We start from the raw sequence: 18,405 nt of genomic DNA on the forward strand, positions 1-18,405 counted from the left end.
AGCCAATGGTGGGCATAGTAAAGGTACAGTCAATTTGCATCTTTGTCTATTATTAGATAGGATAGGCTTCTCAGCCTTCACTTCTCTGACTCTGGTGATACAAATGCTTCTCTCAGTCTCCAGGTGAAGGGAAAACACCTTTTATAGGGGAGATGTATTTCTTGCTTCCAGGAGACAAAGGATGGTTAAAATGTCCTTTTATTTGCTGATTTTCAATTAACTTTGATTCTAAATAATCATTATGCCAATGTGTTTGCCTTATGCCTCAACATTCCTAAATTCTGATGTGACCTGATATAATATCAGTCATAATTCCAATTATCTCTCATAATGGGTATATTACAGAAATAACAAAATTTTTTGTCAATTTATTTTTGAAAAATATATACTTTTTTTGATTTTAGAGAGGAAGGGAGAAGAATAGAGAGATAGAAGCATCAGTGAGAGAGAAACATCAATAGGCTGCCTCCTGCATGCCATTTCCTGGGGATGGAGCCTGAAACATAGGCATGTGCCCTGGTTGGGAATCTATCCGTGACCTCCTGGTTCATGTGCTAACACTCAACCACTGAGCCACATAAACCGGTCTACTCTGTCAATTTATTTGTGATGAACACTCATCTACCTTTAAAAATGGGCATTTTTAAGTTTTGTCATTTATAGACAGTTACTATTTTACTTTGATGTTTCATCTTCAGAGAAATTCATGGAAAGGACTGACAAATACGTTAGAATACAAGTCTCTGATAACTTTCAGGTCATACCACTGAACTGCATTTAAGGAAACTTTTTCTTTTTAGCTATCTGCGACTTCAGAGCAGTTTGGTAAAGTATATCTTTGTGAACAAAAGTGAAACAGTAACTTTTCACTCTACCTTATCCCTCTGGATTTCAGAAACTCAATTAGTATTCTTATTTCATAGCAATGCTGTTATTTGAATGAGTTCAGTAAGCATCTGCTCTCCTTGTAGACAGGCTACTGCTTTTTCTTTAGCTGATATTCTGTTACAGAAAAGTATCCCTGTTATAGGGGAACCCCTCTTGAACTTCATAATGACTGGGGAACTCATTTCACCAGTGAGGTGATTCAACAGGTCTATAATGTGTGGCTGGCTCTACAACAATTCACTGTGCCTACTCCCTTCAGACCCTTACTTCAGTCAATTTCATTATCATAACTCCATTATCTGTCTCCCATTAGGATTTATTTTCACTTGTACTTGGCAGAAAAATCTATGGTGGAGTTGGTTAAATTCTTACCTACTGGGAAGTTACTGCACAGTTGGATTACTGGTTACATTTTTATTTCATTATGTAGTCAATCAGAGACTCAGGATTGGTCATCACCCTTAAGTTTACATCACAGCACAAAATGAGAATTGCCAGGTGATGTCTCTGATAATGAAGAAATAAGATTCTTGAGAATTTTATTTCCATGGTGGTGGGGTATTGGCATAATTGAATAAACGGACAGAAATTTGCCTAAAACATTAGGACTTTAGGGGATATTGCTGAATGTATCGCCAAAGCCATGGCTGCTCTAGAAATATCTTTAAATTTACTTTCTCAAGCTGTTTCACATAACTGTATTGCTTTTGACTATATTCTAGCAAAATAAGGTGGTGATGTCTGTGGCACCACCTGTATGCTTGAATAAATTCTTCAGGATAGATTGAAACACAATCGCACAAAATCAGAGAATAAGTCCATTGGTTATAGGTGCCTCTAGAAAGCTTTTGTGTTTTTGACCTGTTTAAAAAGGACAGCCTCGTGGTTTAGAATTATTCTACTATTTGGAATTTGTGTCCTGTTTTTAATTTTAAGAATAATTGCTATAATTAAACTTACTAGAGGCCCGATGCACAAAGATTCGTGCAAGAATGGGCTTTCCTTTCCCTGGCTGCTGGCACCGCCTTCGCTCAGGCTGGAGCCGCCTTTATTCCTTTGTTCCAGCCTGGAGCCACCTTTCTGCCTTCCCATACTTCCCAGAGGCCCGGAGCAGCATTTCTGCCTTCGTTCCCCTGCCTTCCCATGCTGCCCAGAGGCCTGCAGCAGCTGGGCTGGTGTGGAACACCCTCAGCTGCTTGGCTCCTGCATATGCAAATTAACCTGCCATCTTTGTTGGGTTAATTTGCATAATCACTCCTGACTGGCTGGTGGGTGTTGTGAAGGTATGGTCAATTTGCATCTTTCTCTTGTATTAGTGTAGATATCTACTATCTTTCACAATACTATAAGAACTTCACAAAAATAATGGTAGCACAACATTTTGAAGTGATTTTTAATCCACATAAAATCTTAGATGGACAATTAAAAGACAAGATTGAAAATGATTCAACTACCTATGCTGAATTCTGCTAACTTTTATTTCATAGAACTGGATGGCAAGCCTTCCTCAGTTTGGCACTGCTATTGCTCCAATGTGGTCTAAAGGCTCCAAAGAAAACCAGTTTCTCTCCTACATGAATATGACGTACCAGATATGAACATTCCTGGTGACAGGAGATCACAATGTGAACACATGAGGAAATTGAGAAAAGCCACTCCAATGGTTAATCTGTGATCCTTTTGAAAAAATACCTTGATCAGAAGGGGGAAATGTGAAAGTTGACATAAGTGAAGCCATTTTAAAATGGAGCCGGAGCGGCCATTACAGAGGAACTGTCTAGTATGTCCTGCTTTCTGAACCTTTGAATGGGGCCAAACCACCCACATTCCATGTCGGCAAGAGTGAGAATTTTCTGTTGACAGGACCGACAAAAGTGAAATTTTACCTAGTGACCATTTCACTTGACCAATCAATGAGGTACAGTGGGGCCTTGACTTAACGAGTTTAATTCATGCCGTGATGGAGCTCGTAACTCAAATTACTTGTATGTCAAATCATAAAGTGAACGAGTGAGACATGTGATGCTGGGCTGATGTTGTGGCATTCACTGTGACCTTCGCTGCGCCAACTAGCGGTGGGGTATCTGAAGCTGGCTCGTAACCCGAATTTTAGCTCGCAACTCAAAGCAAAAAATCGGCTGAGAGATGGCTTGTAACTAGAAAAACTCGTTAGTCCGGACACTCATAAGTCAAGGCCCCACTGTACAAATCTAGCTTTGTTAGTGCCAATGAACTCCTTTAAAACCAACTCACTTCATCTTTCTTTCTTTCTTTCTTTCTTTCTTTCTTTCTTTCTTTCTTTCTTTCTTTCTTTCTTTCTTTCTTTCTTTTCATACAAAAACATGATTCCTTCTTCTGTAATCTGGACACTCTTTGGATTTCTACCTAAATCTGTTTACCCTGAAAATTGCCATTCTTGGATTCCCAAATAAATACTTTTGTGTCTTGAACTGGTTCTTGTATTTTAGGCTGACAGAATGGGTTATGGGCTGGAGGCTGGCTGAAAATGATTATAATTGGACATATTTTTTCAAGTATAAATGTCCAGAAGGCTATTGGTTAGAGTGTATGGAACTCAGAAAGGGGATCAGTGTTAAAGATGGAGGTTGAAACCATAAGAGTGTAGATATCCCTTAGAGAATGTATATGGAGTGAGTAAAGGGATGGGTATAGAATGTTAGAGCTTACTGCCATTTAAAAATTTGGCAAAGGAAGAATATTCCATGAAATATATTGTTGTTTTGCAAACTGACCCCTAACCCCACATACATACACAAAGGCAGGGCATTCCAGATTGTTAGGTTGTAGTTTAATAAGCAAGAGAACTTACAATACCAGGCTTGTCTTGGATAGCTGCAAGATACATAGATCTTCACATCCACCCACAAGAATCTTAAATGATTATATAGAGGCCTTAACTGGGTTCAGTCATATATTCAGTCCAGATGGTCTCAACAACACCTTACTTCCTCAAGGTTATTTCTTTGAAAAGGCTGCTAGTTTGGGAATGAATGGGGAAACACCAATAGTCTGGGTTAAGCTCAAGGGTCTTATCCTCTTGATGACCTCCTCCAAAATATATTGAGAAGGAACAAGAAAAGAGATAGTAGATAAAGTGAATTTTCCATGAGTATTTGGAATTGAGAGGGCCCTTTTTTGTGATATGTCATAAACATGACTAAATATTGAGCACAAAAGTTGGTAGAGAAGATGTTGTAGATAAAGGGAAAAAGAATAATGACATCAGGACATGTTCCAGCAAGTCAATCTTCCATGTGCCTAAAATGTATTTTCAGAAACAAAAGCAAAAATAACAACAACAAAATACATAAATATCCTGTAGGGAATTTTTATAGAACATCTCTTCTTATTTTGCCACAGATGTTGAGTAAACTTTACCTTTGTTTTGGTGTATTAGTGAATTATGGCTGCAATTATGCTGCATATCAAATAACCATAAAAATTTCCAAATCATGAAATGCTCAGCAGCTATTGCTAGTGCCTGTTGGTTGTCATGGGATCAGCTGATCTAGGATGTGTGTAACTGGAAACATTGCTCCAAGACATGTATCTGGCTAGATTGGGCTTCTTACTTCTTTCGGGCTCTGTTCCCACCTGCAAATATTCATTCTGGCTGAGGAAGAGGCAGTGGTAATACTTGGAGGTTCTTCTGCAGGAGAAGGCTGAGGTACAGTACAGCAAGCCCGGTTGTCCAGGGCTTTCAGGCCTCTACTTGTATTGTGTCTGATGATTACCCAAGGCAAGTCACATGGATGAGCCCAAAACCAAGGCAGTTGTTCTTCACTCCAGGAAGTGGGGAGAGGGAAAGACAATAAATAATGAAATTATATATATCTAGACATGATTTTTAAAAAGGTAAATAATGAATAAAAGGTAAACTATACAACACAATCTATTTCAAGTATTATACATAAATAGAAGCCCAGTGCACAAAATTCATGCACGGGGGCATTGGAGGGGTCCCTCAGCCCGGCCTGCACCCTCTCCCATTCCCGGACTGCTGGCTCCTAACCACTCATCTGCCTGCCTCCCTAATCGCCCCTAACCACTCTGCCTGCCTGCCTGATGCCCCTAACTGCCCTCCCCTGCCAGCCTGGTCACCCCTAATTGCCCTTCCCTGTTAGCCTGGCTGCCCCTAACTGCCCTCCCCTGCCAGCCTGGTCATCCCTAACTGCCCTCCTTGCTGGTCTGGTTGCCCCTAACTGCTCTCCCCTGCCAGCCTGATTGTCCGTAACCACCTCTGCCTTGGCGCCCCCTCCACTGTGGCTTTGTCTGGAAGGCTGTCCAGTCTAATTAGCATATTACCATTTTATTAGTATATATTAATAAAGATATTAATTTTATTATATCTCACCCGAAGATATTTTTTCCATTGATACTTAGAGAGAGATAGAAACATCAATGTGAGAGAGATACATTGATTGGTTGCTTCCCACACACTCCCCAACCTGGGCAGGGATCAGCCTGTAACTGAGATACACGCCCGTGGCTGGAATTGAACCTACAATCCTTCAGTCCAAGGGCCTGAGTTCTAATCACTAAGCAAACTGGCTAGGTCAATATTTTTGAACAAATATTGAAGCTCTCACACTTGTAATTCAGAGTGATTATATTAACCACTTCCTGTGCTATGCTATAAGGTTGTCAAATTCAGTATTATTGAAGTATTTATCATTGTTTGATTGTGATGAAATGATCCCTCCTGCTGCTGCGTTCTGAATCTGCTCCTTCGTAATGCTGCCACTATATCTATAGCTATTCTTAATTTCTGCTTAATTTCACACAAGGCTCTTTGAATGAATACTTTAAGGTGAAACTCAGCTATTTAACAGGACTTTTTCTTGTTGCTTCACTATTTTCCCCTCCCTGTTATTTGGCATTGTTATAATGTTTGCTAGTCTGACAAATGGAGCATTTTTTGTGCTTGTATTTTTATTTTAATCCCTTCCTCCTCAAAAAGTGGTAAATGACTAGCCTTTTTTAAAAAAAATTAGCTGTATTTTCTTATAAAGTATCTTCATCTATACATGATGCCTGTATTTTCATAAGAAGACATTGATCAACTATGAGGTGAAAAGTACTTAATTGTAAAAGTTCTTAAAAATTAAAATTTTATGTGCATGCCCATTTTTTATTCAAATGATGAAGCATTTCCAACATGTGGAAAGAGCTCACCTATATTTATGCAGTTGGAGATATATTTAATTGAAACTAATGTCCTATCTAGCTATCTGTCTATTATCTATCTATCATCTAAATATCTTTCAAAGAAGACTTGAGTTTTCCAGTAAGTTTGTTTTTTTACAGCCCATACCCAGTCTTCAGTCATACATCTACCATTTGTTCCCTCCGCCTATTGTGTCTGTGCTGCACTTATATACAATTCCTTTCATCCATGTAGATTATTTTATTGCTCTATACTCTAGTTTCATCCTAAGCAATACAATCCACAAAGATATCACCTAGAAGTGCGAGGTACTTTTTTAGTGCACATCAAAATAAATACACAATCATTAAAATAAAATAAAAATGCCACTCTGTGTCATCTTGCATATCCAGTTTATAGCTATCATTACCTAGCATAACATGCAGAGGGAAGTGGTGTTTTAAGGGCAGCTCTGCCAAACGAGAAATGTACGAAGCTAACTAAGCAACAATATCTTTTGAAAAGACTCATTTACTTTTACTTTCCAATTATTTTTCAGGTTTGTGGAAGGCATGCTTAACATTTGTTATAATGCCATTGATCGTCATATTGAAAATGGCAAAGGAGATAAGATTGCTATCATCTATGACAGTCCTGTTACAAACACTAAAGCAACTATTACCTATAAAGAAGTCCTGGAGCAGGTAATATCTTACATTTTCTGTATATGTTATTTAGAAGTCATAGGGAAATTATTCAAATAGCATACAAGATCCTTGAATAACCTTTACTTCTCTTAATCCATTGACATGTTACCATAATTTTCCTTTGATGCACAGTGGACATAGAGATGTGTTAACTCTTTTAAAGTGTTTCTATCCCTTAAAGTTCTATTTTACAGAACTGGAAATCCCTAAGAATAGGTTTAAATCCTCTCTGCTCTTTGTTTTCCATCTTTATTGCCATCACCTCCATCCAGCTATTCTAATTTAGCTTTTGTACTATTGAGGCTGACTCCTAACTTCCTTATTACCAGGTCTGCTCATGTCAGATCTTCACCTAAACTGACACCAGAGATTTTTTTTTTCTAAGAAACAACATATTTCTTTACCCCACTTAAATTTTTTTTTCCTTAAAGATTACTGTTATTCAGAAAGTAAAATATGGGCTGCTGTGATGTATCAGACACGTTGGATTCTGATCACAGCATCCCTCATAGTTTTATTTCTCAATATTCGTGGCCATGAACACAACTGTATTTTCACCCTGGGTGTCCTATCACTCCTTCAGGCACTCCTGGCCCTTTACAGCTCTTTGCCTGGACTCATTCCTTTCCCCTATTGATTCTTTTTCAGTTTTTCCCCACCTGTGTAGTTCTTAGGTGAATCGTGATATTGACAGATGAGTTTTGAGACTTTCTTTGAACATTAGGGTAGAAATGAGGTTTCAGAGGCAATCATAACAGTGTCTGGGTATTGTGGACTGGGGGAGAGTTATTTTAGCTCTGTGGGGCATTTATATCTGATTTAAAGGGAAATAGTAGTGTAGGACAGGTTATCTCAATCTTGACACTTTTGACATTATAAACCAGAGAATTCTTTGTTGTGGGTGCTGTTATGTACATTGTAGGATGTTTAGCACCCCATTTTCTACTCATTAGATGTCAGCAGCACCCCTCCCGCCCACTGGGATGGTCATAAAGGACTCCACATGCTGCTAAATGTCCCCTGGGTGTCAAAATTACCGCTAGTTAACAACTACTGGTTGAATAGTCTGTCATGCCAGGGTTTTCAAGCAATTTGCTTTTAAATTAAGGCTTTTTGAATCACATATTCTTCTTTTGCTTTTTTTTTTAAAACCTATTTAGGGCTTCCATTCAGTTCTTAGGAAGTTTGCTCAACTTCCTCTGACTCTGAAATTACATCCTTTTGTGCCCACAATGTTGCTGTTTAGCCTTCTAAGAGAATTCAAGAACGGCAACTGAGACAAAGCAATGGCCTCCCCATCCTGACTTGTCGCTGTCAAGAGAAAAAACAGAAGCCAGTTTTGCTCAGACTGGGTGATAATCCCAGCTTCAGCTGATTTAAACACTGAGGGATTTATGGAAAGGAAAGAGACTCAGAAAAATGGCACATCGCAAGGTAGAAGAGGCAGCAGGGGAGAGTTAAAGAGAGCCCACAATTTGTCTGGAAATTAGAGTTGCTGCCTTGAATCAGTTTCCGTCTAGATTGACAGAGTAGGAATTGGGGCCCTGCCTCCCTCTAGTACTTATTCTTGAGGAATTCCAATCTGATAAGAAATAGATAGCCCAAGACAGAACAAACAAAATAGTTCTGTAAATATACTATTGGATACTTTAGATTGGTCTGTAAGCTGGAACTGTGTATTTTCTGAATAAACTATACAGAGACAGAGCTTCTCTTAGGGTTGAGGAGGATATGCACGCCAAGTGAATGACTTTGTTATCCATTTGAGGCTCTGCCTTAATAATTCAGCATCAGTGTCTTGATAACCTATTAATTCCATATTTTATTTTAAGTTTGCATTTTTAGAAGGTTTATTCTTTGATTCAAAACTTACTCCTCTTTACGCATATTGTCACACTCCCATTTGATATTATTAGGCCTTGTATACTAGTAAATTTTAATTGGTATACAGATTATGAATCTAATTTACATATTAGAAAAATGTTATCTATATCAACATATTATATTTGATACATAGCCAAACATCAGAGTCAAAGAAAAGGCTTCAGAGAAACCTAAAAACAGAAGAGTTAAATAATGATTGTTGTTCTTCTCATTTACATTTTCTTTTTAACCAATTACATACCTATATATGATAAATACATGTCCACATTTGACTTAGAAGCTGTTTTGCTTACTCATCTTGATTTTCCAATATTAAATGTAGCTTCAGTTCCTTTTGAGGTTTGTACTGGTTTATTGCTTTCAGTTCAGCTTGTCATCGAGCACTTAAAGGTCTGCTTCTGTCCCCTGCTGACAGCCTGAGTCCCCAGGCTTTCTTCTCCAAAGAACTGAAGGAGGACCTGCTCGGAAAGAGAAACACATTGTGCTGCACTTTGATTACCAGCTCCTGGTTGCCTGTGGCCTTTATTTTATTAAGTAGAGAAGACGGAGGAGGATTTAATGGGTAATGCCATTGCAAACAAACAAAAAGAAGTGTCTTTGCACTCTACTTGTTTTAATCTCCCCTCTCATTTCTACTGGGAGCTTCTGGCTAGGTAAAACTGCACTTGGTATTTCTTATTTAATTAGGGAACCAACTAGTTGAAGGCTACATTGGTTCAGTGACATGAAAGAACTGGAGATTTTACAGAATGATTCAGAATTAGAGCTTTTTCCAAAATCGCCATCTTTATGTAGATCTGATAATGTAAATAACGCTTTAAGTTTTCTATAGAGAGATTTGAGCCTGGTTTAAGATCCGGCATTCATTCAACAAATATTTATTTTATATGCCAAACCCTGTTAGGAGCATAAGATACCAGGCAAATGGACCCATTCCTTATTTTCAAGGGGTTACAGTAGCATGTAAACACGCTAAAGAACATGATGGGGGTAATGTTATATTCTGTGGAAACATGGGAAAACCCTCAGCTCAGCCAGGAGTTCATAGTGTTGGCGGTGGTGTGAGACCAGAGGGGTAAGACAGGACCTGGGTTCAGCAATCGCAGTACTTGAGTTCTGGCTAAGAAAGAATTCAGAGCCAAGACCCAAACTATAAGAGAACATTTATTTAGAATATCACATAGGTGGAAGAAATGAGTGGTAGAAGAAATGGGCTCAGGAAACAAATTACAGAGGCAAAAGAAGGGTCCTTGGAGCTTAGGAGGGAGGAAGGTAAAGGTAACGTGCCTGGGGGGATAGAAGGGGGATAAAGCAGGTGGGGGGAGCTCCTGGGAAGAGAAAGTGTCCTAGGTCCTCTGTCCTAAGGGTTTAAGGGTGGAGATTTTAGGGGTGATCCCGGGAGAGGATCTCAATAGAATATTCAGCAGCTTTCCAGGTGTGTCCCTTCAGGATCTGGGTCTCCGCTGATTGGTCAGCACCCGGGCAGGGGGTCATTATTTGATCCCGGGAGAGGATCTCAATAGAATATTCAGCAGCTTTCCAGGTGTGTCCCTTCAGGATCTGGGTCTCCGCTGATTGGTCAGCACCCGGGCAGGGGGTCATTATTCATTACATCTGATCCTGACCTTAGCCATGGAGTCCCTTGCCTGGTTCTGTTGCTTTTCTGGGTCTGTAGCTGAAACACAACTGAGGCCTAGATGTTATTTCTAGGGAAGAAAGGTCAGGGGGTCTAAACCGAATGAACAGTGATATGAAAGATCAGCGGATCCAAACCCCATGACCAGCGATATGCTAGGGGAGAGAAGGTTTCCCTGGGGGTGAGGTTCTTGTTTTTCCAGTTTTGTCCTGGAAAAACTGTCACCCAGGGCTTTCTGCCCTGGTGACCTTCTGTCCCTGGCCCATCACCCGTGCTCAGTTTATGTGTAACTGCCTACCACAATAGGACACAAGAAGGCTTTCTGGAAGAGTCAGTACCTAACATTAGCACAGAGGACCAAAAGTGGGAAGGGAAAACGGGGGAGAAGTTCTTGCAGCTGAAGGAACAGGACATACAGGGATACTCGGGGAAGAGAGAGCCTGGTGCCCACAGTGGATTTGGTAAAGTGCAGCACAAGCGATTTTAGGGAGAGAGGAGGCTGGAGTGAGGCAGACTGGAGGACTGAGAGTGCCACACTCTGTATTTGTATTTTATCCTGAAGGCAGTGGAGAGAAGACAACAAAATCCAACTCTGTGACCTGTGGTTTATTGTGATCTGGCTCCTGTAACCTACTCCTGTGGCCACCTTGCTGTCCTGCTCTCCCCAGCTGCCCTGGCCCCTACAGCGGGCTCTCCAGGCCTGCTTCATTCCCCGAGAGCCTTTGTTCTTCCTCGCCATCTGCTGGAAGCAGTTGAGTGTTGTTTTCTCTTGTAGGATGTAAGTTCCATGAGGGCAGGGATTTTTGTTTTGTTTACAGGAACAGTGCTTGGTACATAGTAAATATTTGTTGAATGAAGAAGGAATGGATGAATGAAATACCATTTGAGATTCCTAAGTGACTCTAATTTCCTTTATTGCAGAAAATTCTTATCTTTAAATTGCATCGGTAATAGAACTTGATCTTTCCAAGTAAATTCTAACTTCTTAATATCTGTAAAAGATTTTAGCTTTTTTAAATATTTGGCTTGGCAGTTTAGGATGAATATTTCCTTTTTGAATTTCCCACCTACACAACTCAGATCTGTATTCCAGGAGATGGGTATATGTTTGTTGTGTCCCTCTTTTCTTAACTCTGTTCAAGTTAGTAGCTATATCAAATCTCAGTGAAATAAAAAGTGTGCATGTGTGAAAGTTTCTTTGTATGTGTTTGCATATATCATATACAGTGTTTATCGTTTTTAGGAATTCCTACATTGAATTTAATTTGTTCAACTCTGATTTTATTTCAAATTTACCTTTGTCTCTGGTAAATTTGTTTTATTTATATCAATACAATTATACATTTTTTATACATTTATTCACTAAAGGAGAACACAATCTCCTAAAGGGCATTCGAGAATTTTTTTAAAAATATGTGTATGCAGGAGAATTTGATAAAGCCCAGTGAGTGCTAAATTTTCCTGATTTAATTTAAACTGAAAGTGTCTGCTATCTCTACTAAAAGTAATTTGGGAAATATAATTACAGCAGCGGTTCAATTATGAAGGTTGAATAATTTAGAGGAGACAACTACTCTGAAACCTAGGGTCATGTCTCAGGAGAAGTCCTCCTTTCAATCTCTGCCCTTTGGGATGCTCTCTTCAAAGTGTGGATCCCACTGTCTCGGAAATATGGCAGGGTGAGGTAATATGATATCCTTTTGTCTGTCACATCATCAGTACTTCCTCAAGTAAAAACCTAAAACACAAAATCCAGACAATGCAGAAAATCAGTCCTGCCAGTGATTGCCTTGTTGAGGGGAAAGGATACAACAGTGCCCATTACCAGTTTCCTTTCCTTAAATTTCCTAAAAAAGCAATAACAGCTTCATTTGTGTAACTGTCAGCTCCACCGAAAGCTATCTCTGTAAGGTAAATCACCCTTTGCATGCTTGGTAAATAGGTGGGTGATGCTAGTATAAGACTGAACTCTTAGAGTGGTTAATGTATGATTTTTCCTAACATGTAATTTGTAAAAACCTTTTATTGAAATGTAACATACATTCAGACTAGTGCATAGATTATAGCGGCAAAGCTTATTAGATTTTCACAAATAAAACATGGGCATGCAAGATCTGTCATATAACCAGAGAGAATATTCCCAGTCCCCTAGAAGCCCTTATCAGGCGTCCCCTTAGTCATTCTCCCCTCACACCCTCACATGATTATATCCAGACATTAAAAGTCCACCTATGATGAGGTTAACCTGTTTTGAACTTTGAATCAATCTATCTATCTATCTATCTATCTATCTATCTATCTATCTATCATCATCTATCTATCACAAGGGTGGGCAAACTTTTTGACTCGAGGGCCACAATGGGTTCTTAAACTGGACTCAGAAGAAGGAGCTGTGGCCGTGTTTCCCAACGTTGCCATGTTAACACTGCTGCTGGTGAAGGAGCAGAGGGGAGAGCAAGAGAACCCTCCGCCAAGCTTGATCACTCGCTATGAAGGGCACTAACCACCAGGGGTCGGCATGGAACATGGCTGGCGGGCCGCTGAGGGAGTGAGGGGAACAGGAGGAGGGGACTGCATGGTGGTGGTGCATGGGTGGTGAGGGAAGGAGGAGGCCAGGAGGCAGGAGGCAGTGAACCTGATCAGCTCTGATAGCTGGCCAGTCCTAGGGACCCTACCCGTGTACGAATTTGATCATTTGGGTAGTGACTAGTTTTGGGCTATTACAAATGCTGCTGCTGTATATATATTTGTGCACCGATTTTTGTGACAAAATGTATGCATTTCTTTGGGACTGTTTTCAAAAGTGAGATGGCTGGTTGATGGAATGTGTTTGTGTTCAGTTTGAGTAGATAATGTCAAACAGTCTTCCAGAGTGGTTGTACCAATGTGTATGCCACTTCTGGTATATGAGCATGCTGGTTGTCACACTTAGCATTGAGAATCCCAAGTCTCAATTTTGGCCTTTCTGATGAATGTGTAGTGATATTGCATTATGTTATTACTAGAGGCCTGGTGCACAAAATTCATGCACCAATGGGGTCCCTCGGCCTGGCCAGCTCTCTGACATCCCCTGAGGTGTCTCAGATTGCAAGAGGGAGCAGGCCAGGTCAAGGGACCCCATCGGTGCAATATCAGGGCCGGGGAGGGACGTGGGAGGTTGGCCAGCCAGGGAGGGACCGTGGGGAGGGCTCCAGGGCATGTCTTGGAGCCCTCCCCATGGTCCCTCCCTCTCGCTCAGTTCTGATCGCCGGACCCCAGCAGCAAGCTAACCTACCAATCAGAGCATTTGCCCCTTGTTGGTCCGTGCACGTCATAGCAAGTGGTTGAGCTGCCTTAGCATATCATTAGCATATTACGCTTTGATTGGTTGTTTGGTTGTTCTGTCATTTGGGATATTGGCCTGCAACTTCAACCTATATTTCTTATCTCCTTTTTTAAAAACAACAACAACATATTTTTATTTATTTCATAGAGGAAGGGAGAGGAAGAGAGAGATAGAAACATACACCAATGCGAGCTAACATCCATCTGCTGCCTCCTGCATGCCGCTTACATGGGATAGAGCAGTGATGGTGAACCTATGACACGCGTATCAGAGGTGACACGCGAACTCATTTTTTTGGTTGATTTTTCTTTGTTAAATGGCATTTAAATATATAAAATAAATATCAAAACTATAAATCTTTGTTTTACTATGGTTGCAAATATCACAAAATTTCTATATGTGACACGGCACCAGAGTTAAGTTAGGGTTTTTCAAAATGCTGACACGCCGAGCTCAAAAGGTTCGCCGTCACTGGGATAGAGCCTGCAACCAGAGCCCCTGACCAAGAGACAAACCAGCAATCCCTGGTGCACTGAACTGTGCTCAGTCAACTGAGCCACACTAGCCAGGGCTGCATTGTGGCTTTAAGTTGCTTTGCCCTAATGTCTAGTGAACTTGAGCTCCTTTCCCCGTGCTTCTTGGCCATTTTTGTTGCACTTTTCTCAAGGGCCCATACAGATATTTTAACTATTTATTCTTCTATAGAATTATTACCATGTTAGCAGGCCAAGGGGAACCAGGAGATGACTAAGGTCCAGGAGAAAAATGAATAGGCACCACTTATTTTAAATCCCCTTAACAGTAGCAGCATTTGCTAATCTGTGGGCAATTGAAGGATAGGATGTGGCTTGTGCCGTGTGGGAGCTATTTCATGTATGTGTCTTACCTTGGATCTCTGACTGCACCTACCGGGTTTGAAAAAAGTCCGATTCTACCTAGCAGCGTAGCCACTGTAAATGCCCTGCTTGCTCCCCAGCTTTTGCAGTGTTTCTCATGTTGCACTCCAAGAATTGCATAATTTTCCCATCGAATCCTGGGAAAAGTGCTTTAGTTCTCTTTCTTTCAGTTATATTGCATAAGAAATCTACTTGGGTGATTTTCATCATTTAAAATTGCCTAATAACTGACTTTTTTTTTTTTAAATTCTTAAATGTTAGGTTGAAGGTTAAGCTGCTAAAACAAAAATACTCAATAGTATAGTGGCTAAAAAAATTTTAAAAAGCATTTCTAATGCAAAAATGATGAGGGCCAGTTTGGCATGACCCAGATAAAATCTTACTGTCCCTTCATTCCCAAGTTCATTGCCTTCATCTTCATCTTTGAAGCTGAGACAAAGGTATGGGTCTCCCAACACTTGTGATGGCAGAGGTGGATGCAAACAGTCTGACGTGCTGTTTTAAGGCCTGTTCTCAGAACTGTCATATATGACCTCCTGGCACAGCCCATTTGGCTATTGGCTGCAAGAAAGGCTGGGAAATCTAGAGAAGCTGGACAAAATTTGACGGACAAGTAGGAGTTTCTGCCACAACTATTTTTACATTTCTTAAGGCAAAATAAATACCAGGTCTTATACATAAGTGAGTGTAACCCATTAATGTCAGTATATATTGAGCTCAGGAAAACAACAAGAAGGTAAAAATAAAATCTCAATAGGTAGTGTGCTAGAGATAGAGAAGAAGACATCTTCAGTGATATGTACTCCTCAGACACATATTGAATGTCTATGATGTGTCGTTTCCTGTGGTAAGCAGTGGAGTCAGAAAGATGAATAAGATAATTTCTTCATTTAAGGAGTTCATAGTTGGCCTGGTGAGAAAAAGACAAGACCAGTCCTTCATAATAAAAGGCTAATATGCAAATTGTCCCCTCGGGGGTTCGAACAACCAGGAGTTCAACCGCTCACCATGAAGTGCGCTGATCACCAGGAGGTGGCACAGAACAAAGGAAGACCTTGGCCAGCAGCTGGCAGCTGGGAAAGGATGGCCTCAAACAGCCCTGATTGCCAGCCAGGCCTAGGGACCCTACCTTTGCACAAATTTTGTGTACCGGGCCTCTAGTTGTATGATAAAATAGCAAGAAAGCTTTGTGCATTCATAGCACAAAAGAAGAAAGGACCAACCTGGCCCTAGCAGGTCAGAGAAGGCACTGCTGAGGAAGTGATGTATTAGCTAAGTCATGATAGAAAGATAGAAATGTGAGCTGCAGACATAGGGGGGTCTGCCTACAGGTGTCTCTGAAGGACTGCAGGAGGTGTGTTTATTCAAGATTTGGAGTTGACATCCTTAATGATGAAGCTGTGCACTCTGAAGACAAAACTGATTGTCTTTGCTGGCCCAAGTTCTCGGCCAGCAAGATGAATTAAAGGGGAAACAAAACAAAAAGATTATCGAAAGGTAGAGGAGGGAGACAGGCAGTTTTTAAATTCAAAAAGGAGCAGAATAGAAAAAGAAAAAAAATTGTCCCTACAAGTGGAAGTGGGAGGAATTAATAACATTTATTTTGTTATGTATTGACTAGCATGTCTGTACCTGAAATATAGTCAGCAACTTTACGACAGCTGAATGCATAAACACTTTTAGTTCCTGACCTTTGATTATGCATGAAACTGTGAAATAATTTGACTTGACATAATTTTTACAGCAAGCAGAGGATAAAGCTAATTAACATAAATTAAAGACATCGAGTGGCTCGAGTGATGCAAATAAAAATATAAGGATAGAATCATATTTTGAGTGTATGAAACAACAATATTTTATTTTAAACTTTGAAATCAATAAATATGTAGATACGAGAAGTGATGGTGTTAACATTATTTTATTTCATTTGGCAGTTTTATGCTCAGTTTTGTGCATTGGTAATAATTAAGTAAAATAAATGTGAATAAATCAATGGAAGGTTACACTCAATAGAATTATTGTCAAGATTAGAGAACTCGGGGAAATTGATTATTTATTTTCTCATGCCATACTTGATTTAAGATAATTTTGTTTCCATTGCAAAACTGAATTACCTTAACTTTATCATATGTAGTCTTTATGAGAAATTTGATCTATTTTTATATGTATTTATGATAAAAATCTTGGCATATGTGATGAACTGTGTTTGCTTTGTTTATTAGTTACCAGTGTATGCATTATATTGGGGGATTTTTCACTTTTAAGAGATGTATGGCTCCTTCTGTTGAATGATGTTAATGCTATTGGGACAGACCCAGCTATTGCAGTGATCGCACGTCCTTGACCCTCCAGGGAATTTCACAAGTTCCCTCTGAGCCCTTTGTATATTGATTGACTTTCAGGATGTATTGACCAACAAAACCATAAAGGTTAACAGGAACATAGCTGAATGCTGGGAAGTGTGGTTGATGCAGCCCCGGTAGTTGTCATGTTTTATGTACTGTCTGTAAAAAGGCCAGACGTGTTTGCTTAATTAAAGCTTTGATTAAATAATCAATGCAGGATTGATGCAAATGGTGCAAGGTTCCTGGTCACATCTTCTGCTTTTTCATATGAGGAAAAACTCAAGGAAACCACGTTTTTCTCAAAATTGTGACATGTCCAAACACTGTATAAAAGAAAAACATTCTCACACAGTTTTTGTATTGGCTTACATTATTTTTACTTTAAGTTATAACTAGGCCTTGATATTCTTTTTAAACCCTATACATATACAAAGCCATATCTGACTTATGAACAGGATGAAAGCAAATCTAGAAAGTCAATATTTGTCAATAAAGTAAAAAAAATGACAATATTAATTTCATATAGTGAGTGATGTTTTGCTGGAACTAAATGACTTTTTGAAAGGTGCATACGGTTCTGAGTGCTGCAACCCAAATCCTTTAAGTTTGGCCACATGTTTCCTGTGATGCCTTAATTCTCTTGTCATAGTGCCAGGGTGTTTCTCAGCAACTAGAAGGGTTCAGGAATCTGGAGAAGGGCTGTGAGTAAATTAATAAAGAGACTAGACATGAAATGTAAATTTGGGAGGCATTTTTTGGGGGAGCCAGAGGAGACCAAGCTTCAGTAACCATGTGTTCCCTGAATCTCTGGACCCCTCGTTTTTTATTAACACAAATTCCCCTAAAGCAAAGCAAACACACATATTAAAGGTAAAGTTTGGTAAACAGTAAAATTGTCAGGTTGGGGGAACTGCCCTCAGCTGTTGGCAGCAGGCAATAATATATGCAGATTTTCAGGTTTGGGGAGATGCTTTCAGCTATTTCTGCAGTAGGTAATATGATTCAGCCCTGCTGAATATAGAAGCCCATCAATCTTTTGAGGACTTCTTGCATTTATGACCTGCTGGAATTAGCCCCAAGGATTATAGTAGTAGTTATAAAGTCTTTTATTACATAATGCACTGTGACATCATCTGGCCTTTATAGGAGATTATATCCTATCTAATAAAAGAGAAACATGGTAATTAGCATACGACCGCTACCCTTCCCATTGGCTAATCAGGGTGATATGCAAATTAACTGCCAGCCAAGATGGCAGCCGGCAGCCAGGCAGCTTAAACTGAACATGAGGCTTGCTTGCTTCAGTGACGGAGGAAACCATTGTTCCCCGCCTGCCTTGCCAGCCTCTCAGCTTGCAGTTTAAGAAACATTGTAACAAATATAGAAGCTAAATAAAACCCCAGAAACCAGCTTTCAGCCGCTGGGATCTCAGAGCTGGAGTTGATACAGAGTTTTGATTATAGAACCGAAACCAACCAGATACCTGCTTTCAGGAGCGGAGGCCTAAGAGCTGGAGCCTCAGAGCTAAAGCTGGCCCAGAATAAAAAAAAAAAAAAA

General features: G+C 39.9%; 1 protein-coding gene across 1 annotated transcript in view; it reads left to right on the plus strand.

Annotated features, from left to right (window-relative positions):
- Positions 1 to 18,405, plus strand: part of ACSS3 (acyl-CoA synthetase short-chain family member 3) — a gene marked incomplete at its 5' end in the record, with an annotated part of 161,415 nt that overhangs the window by 25,458 nt on the left and 117,552 nt on the right. Inside the window, one exon of the mRNA XM_006774714.2 lies at positions 6,615 to 6,759. Coding sequence (XP_006774777.1) covers positions 6,615 to 6,759 — 145 coding nt within the window. The remainder of the gene's footprint in view (positions 1 to 6,614; positions 6,760 to 18,405) is intronic.

Source organism: Myotis davidii, unplaced genomic scaffold (genome assembly GCF_000327345.1).
Source record: "Myotis davidii unplaced genomic scaffold, ASM32734v1 scaffold26, whole genome shotgun sequence".
Lineage (NCBI taxonomy): Eukaryota > Metazoa > Chordata > Mammalia > Chiroptera > Vespertilionidae > Myotis > Myotis davidii.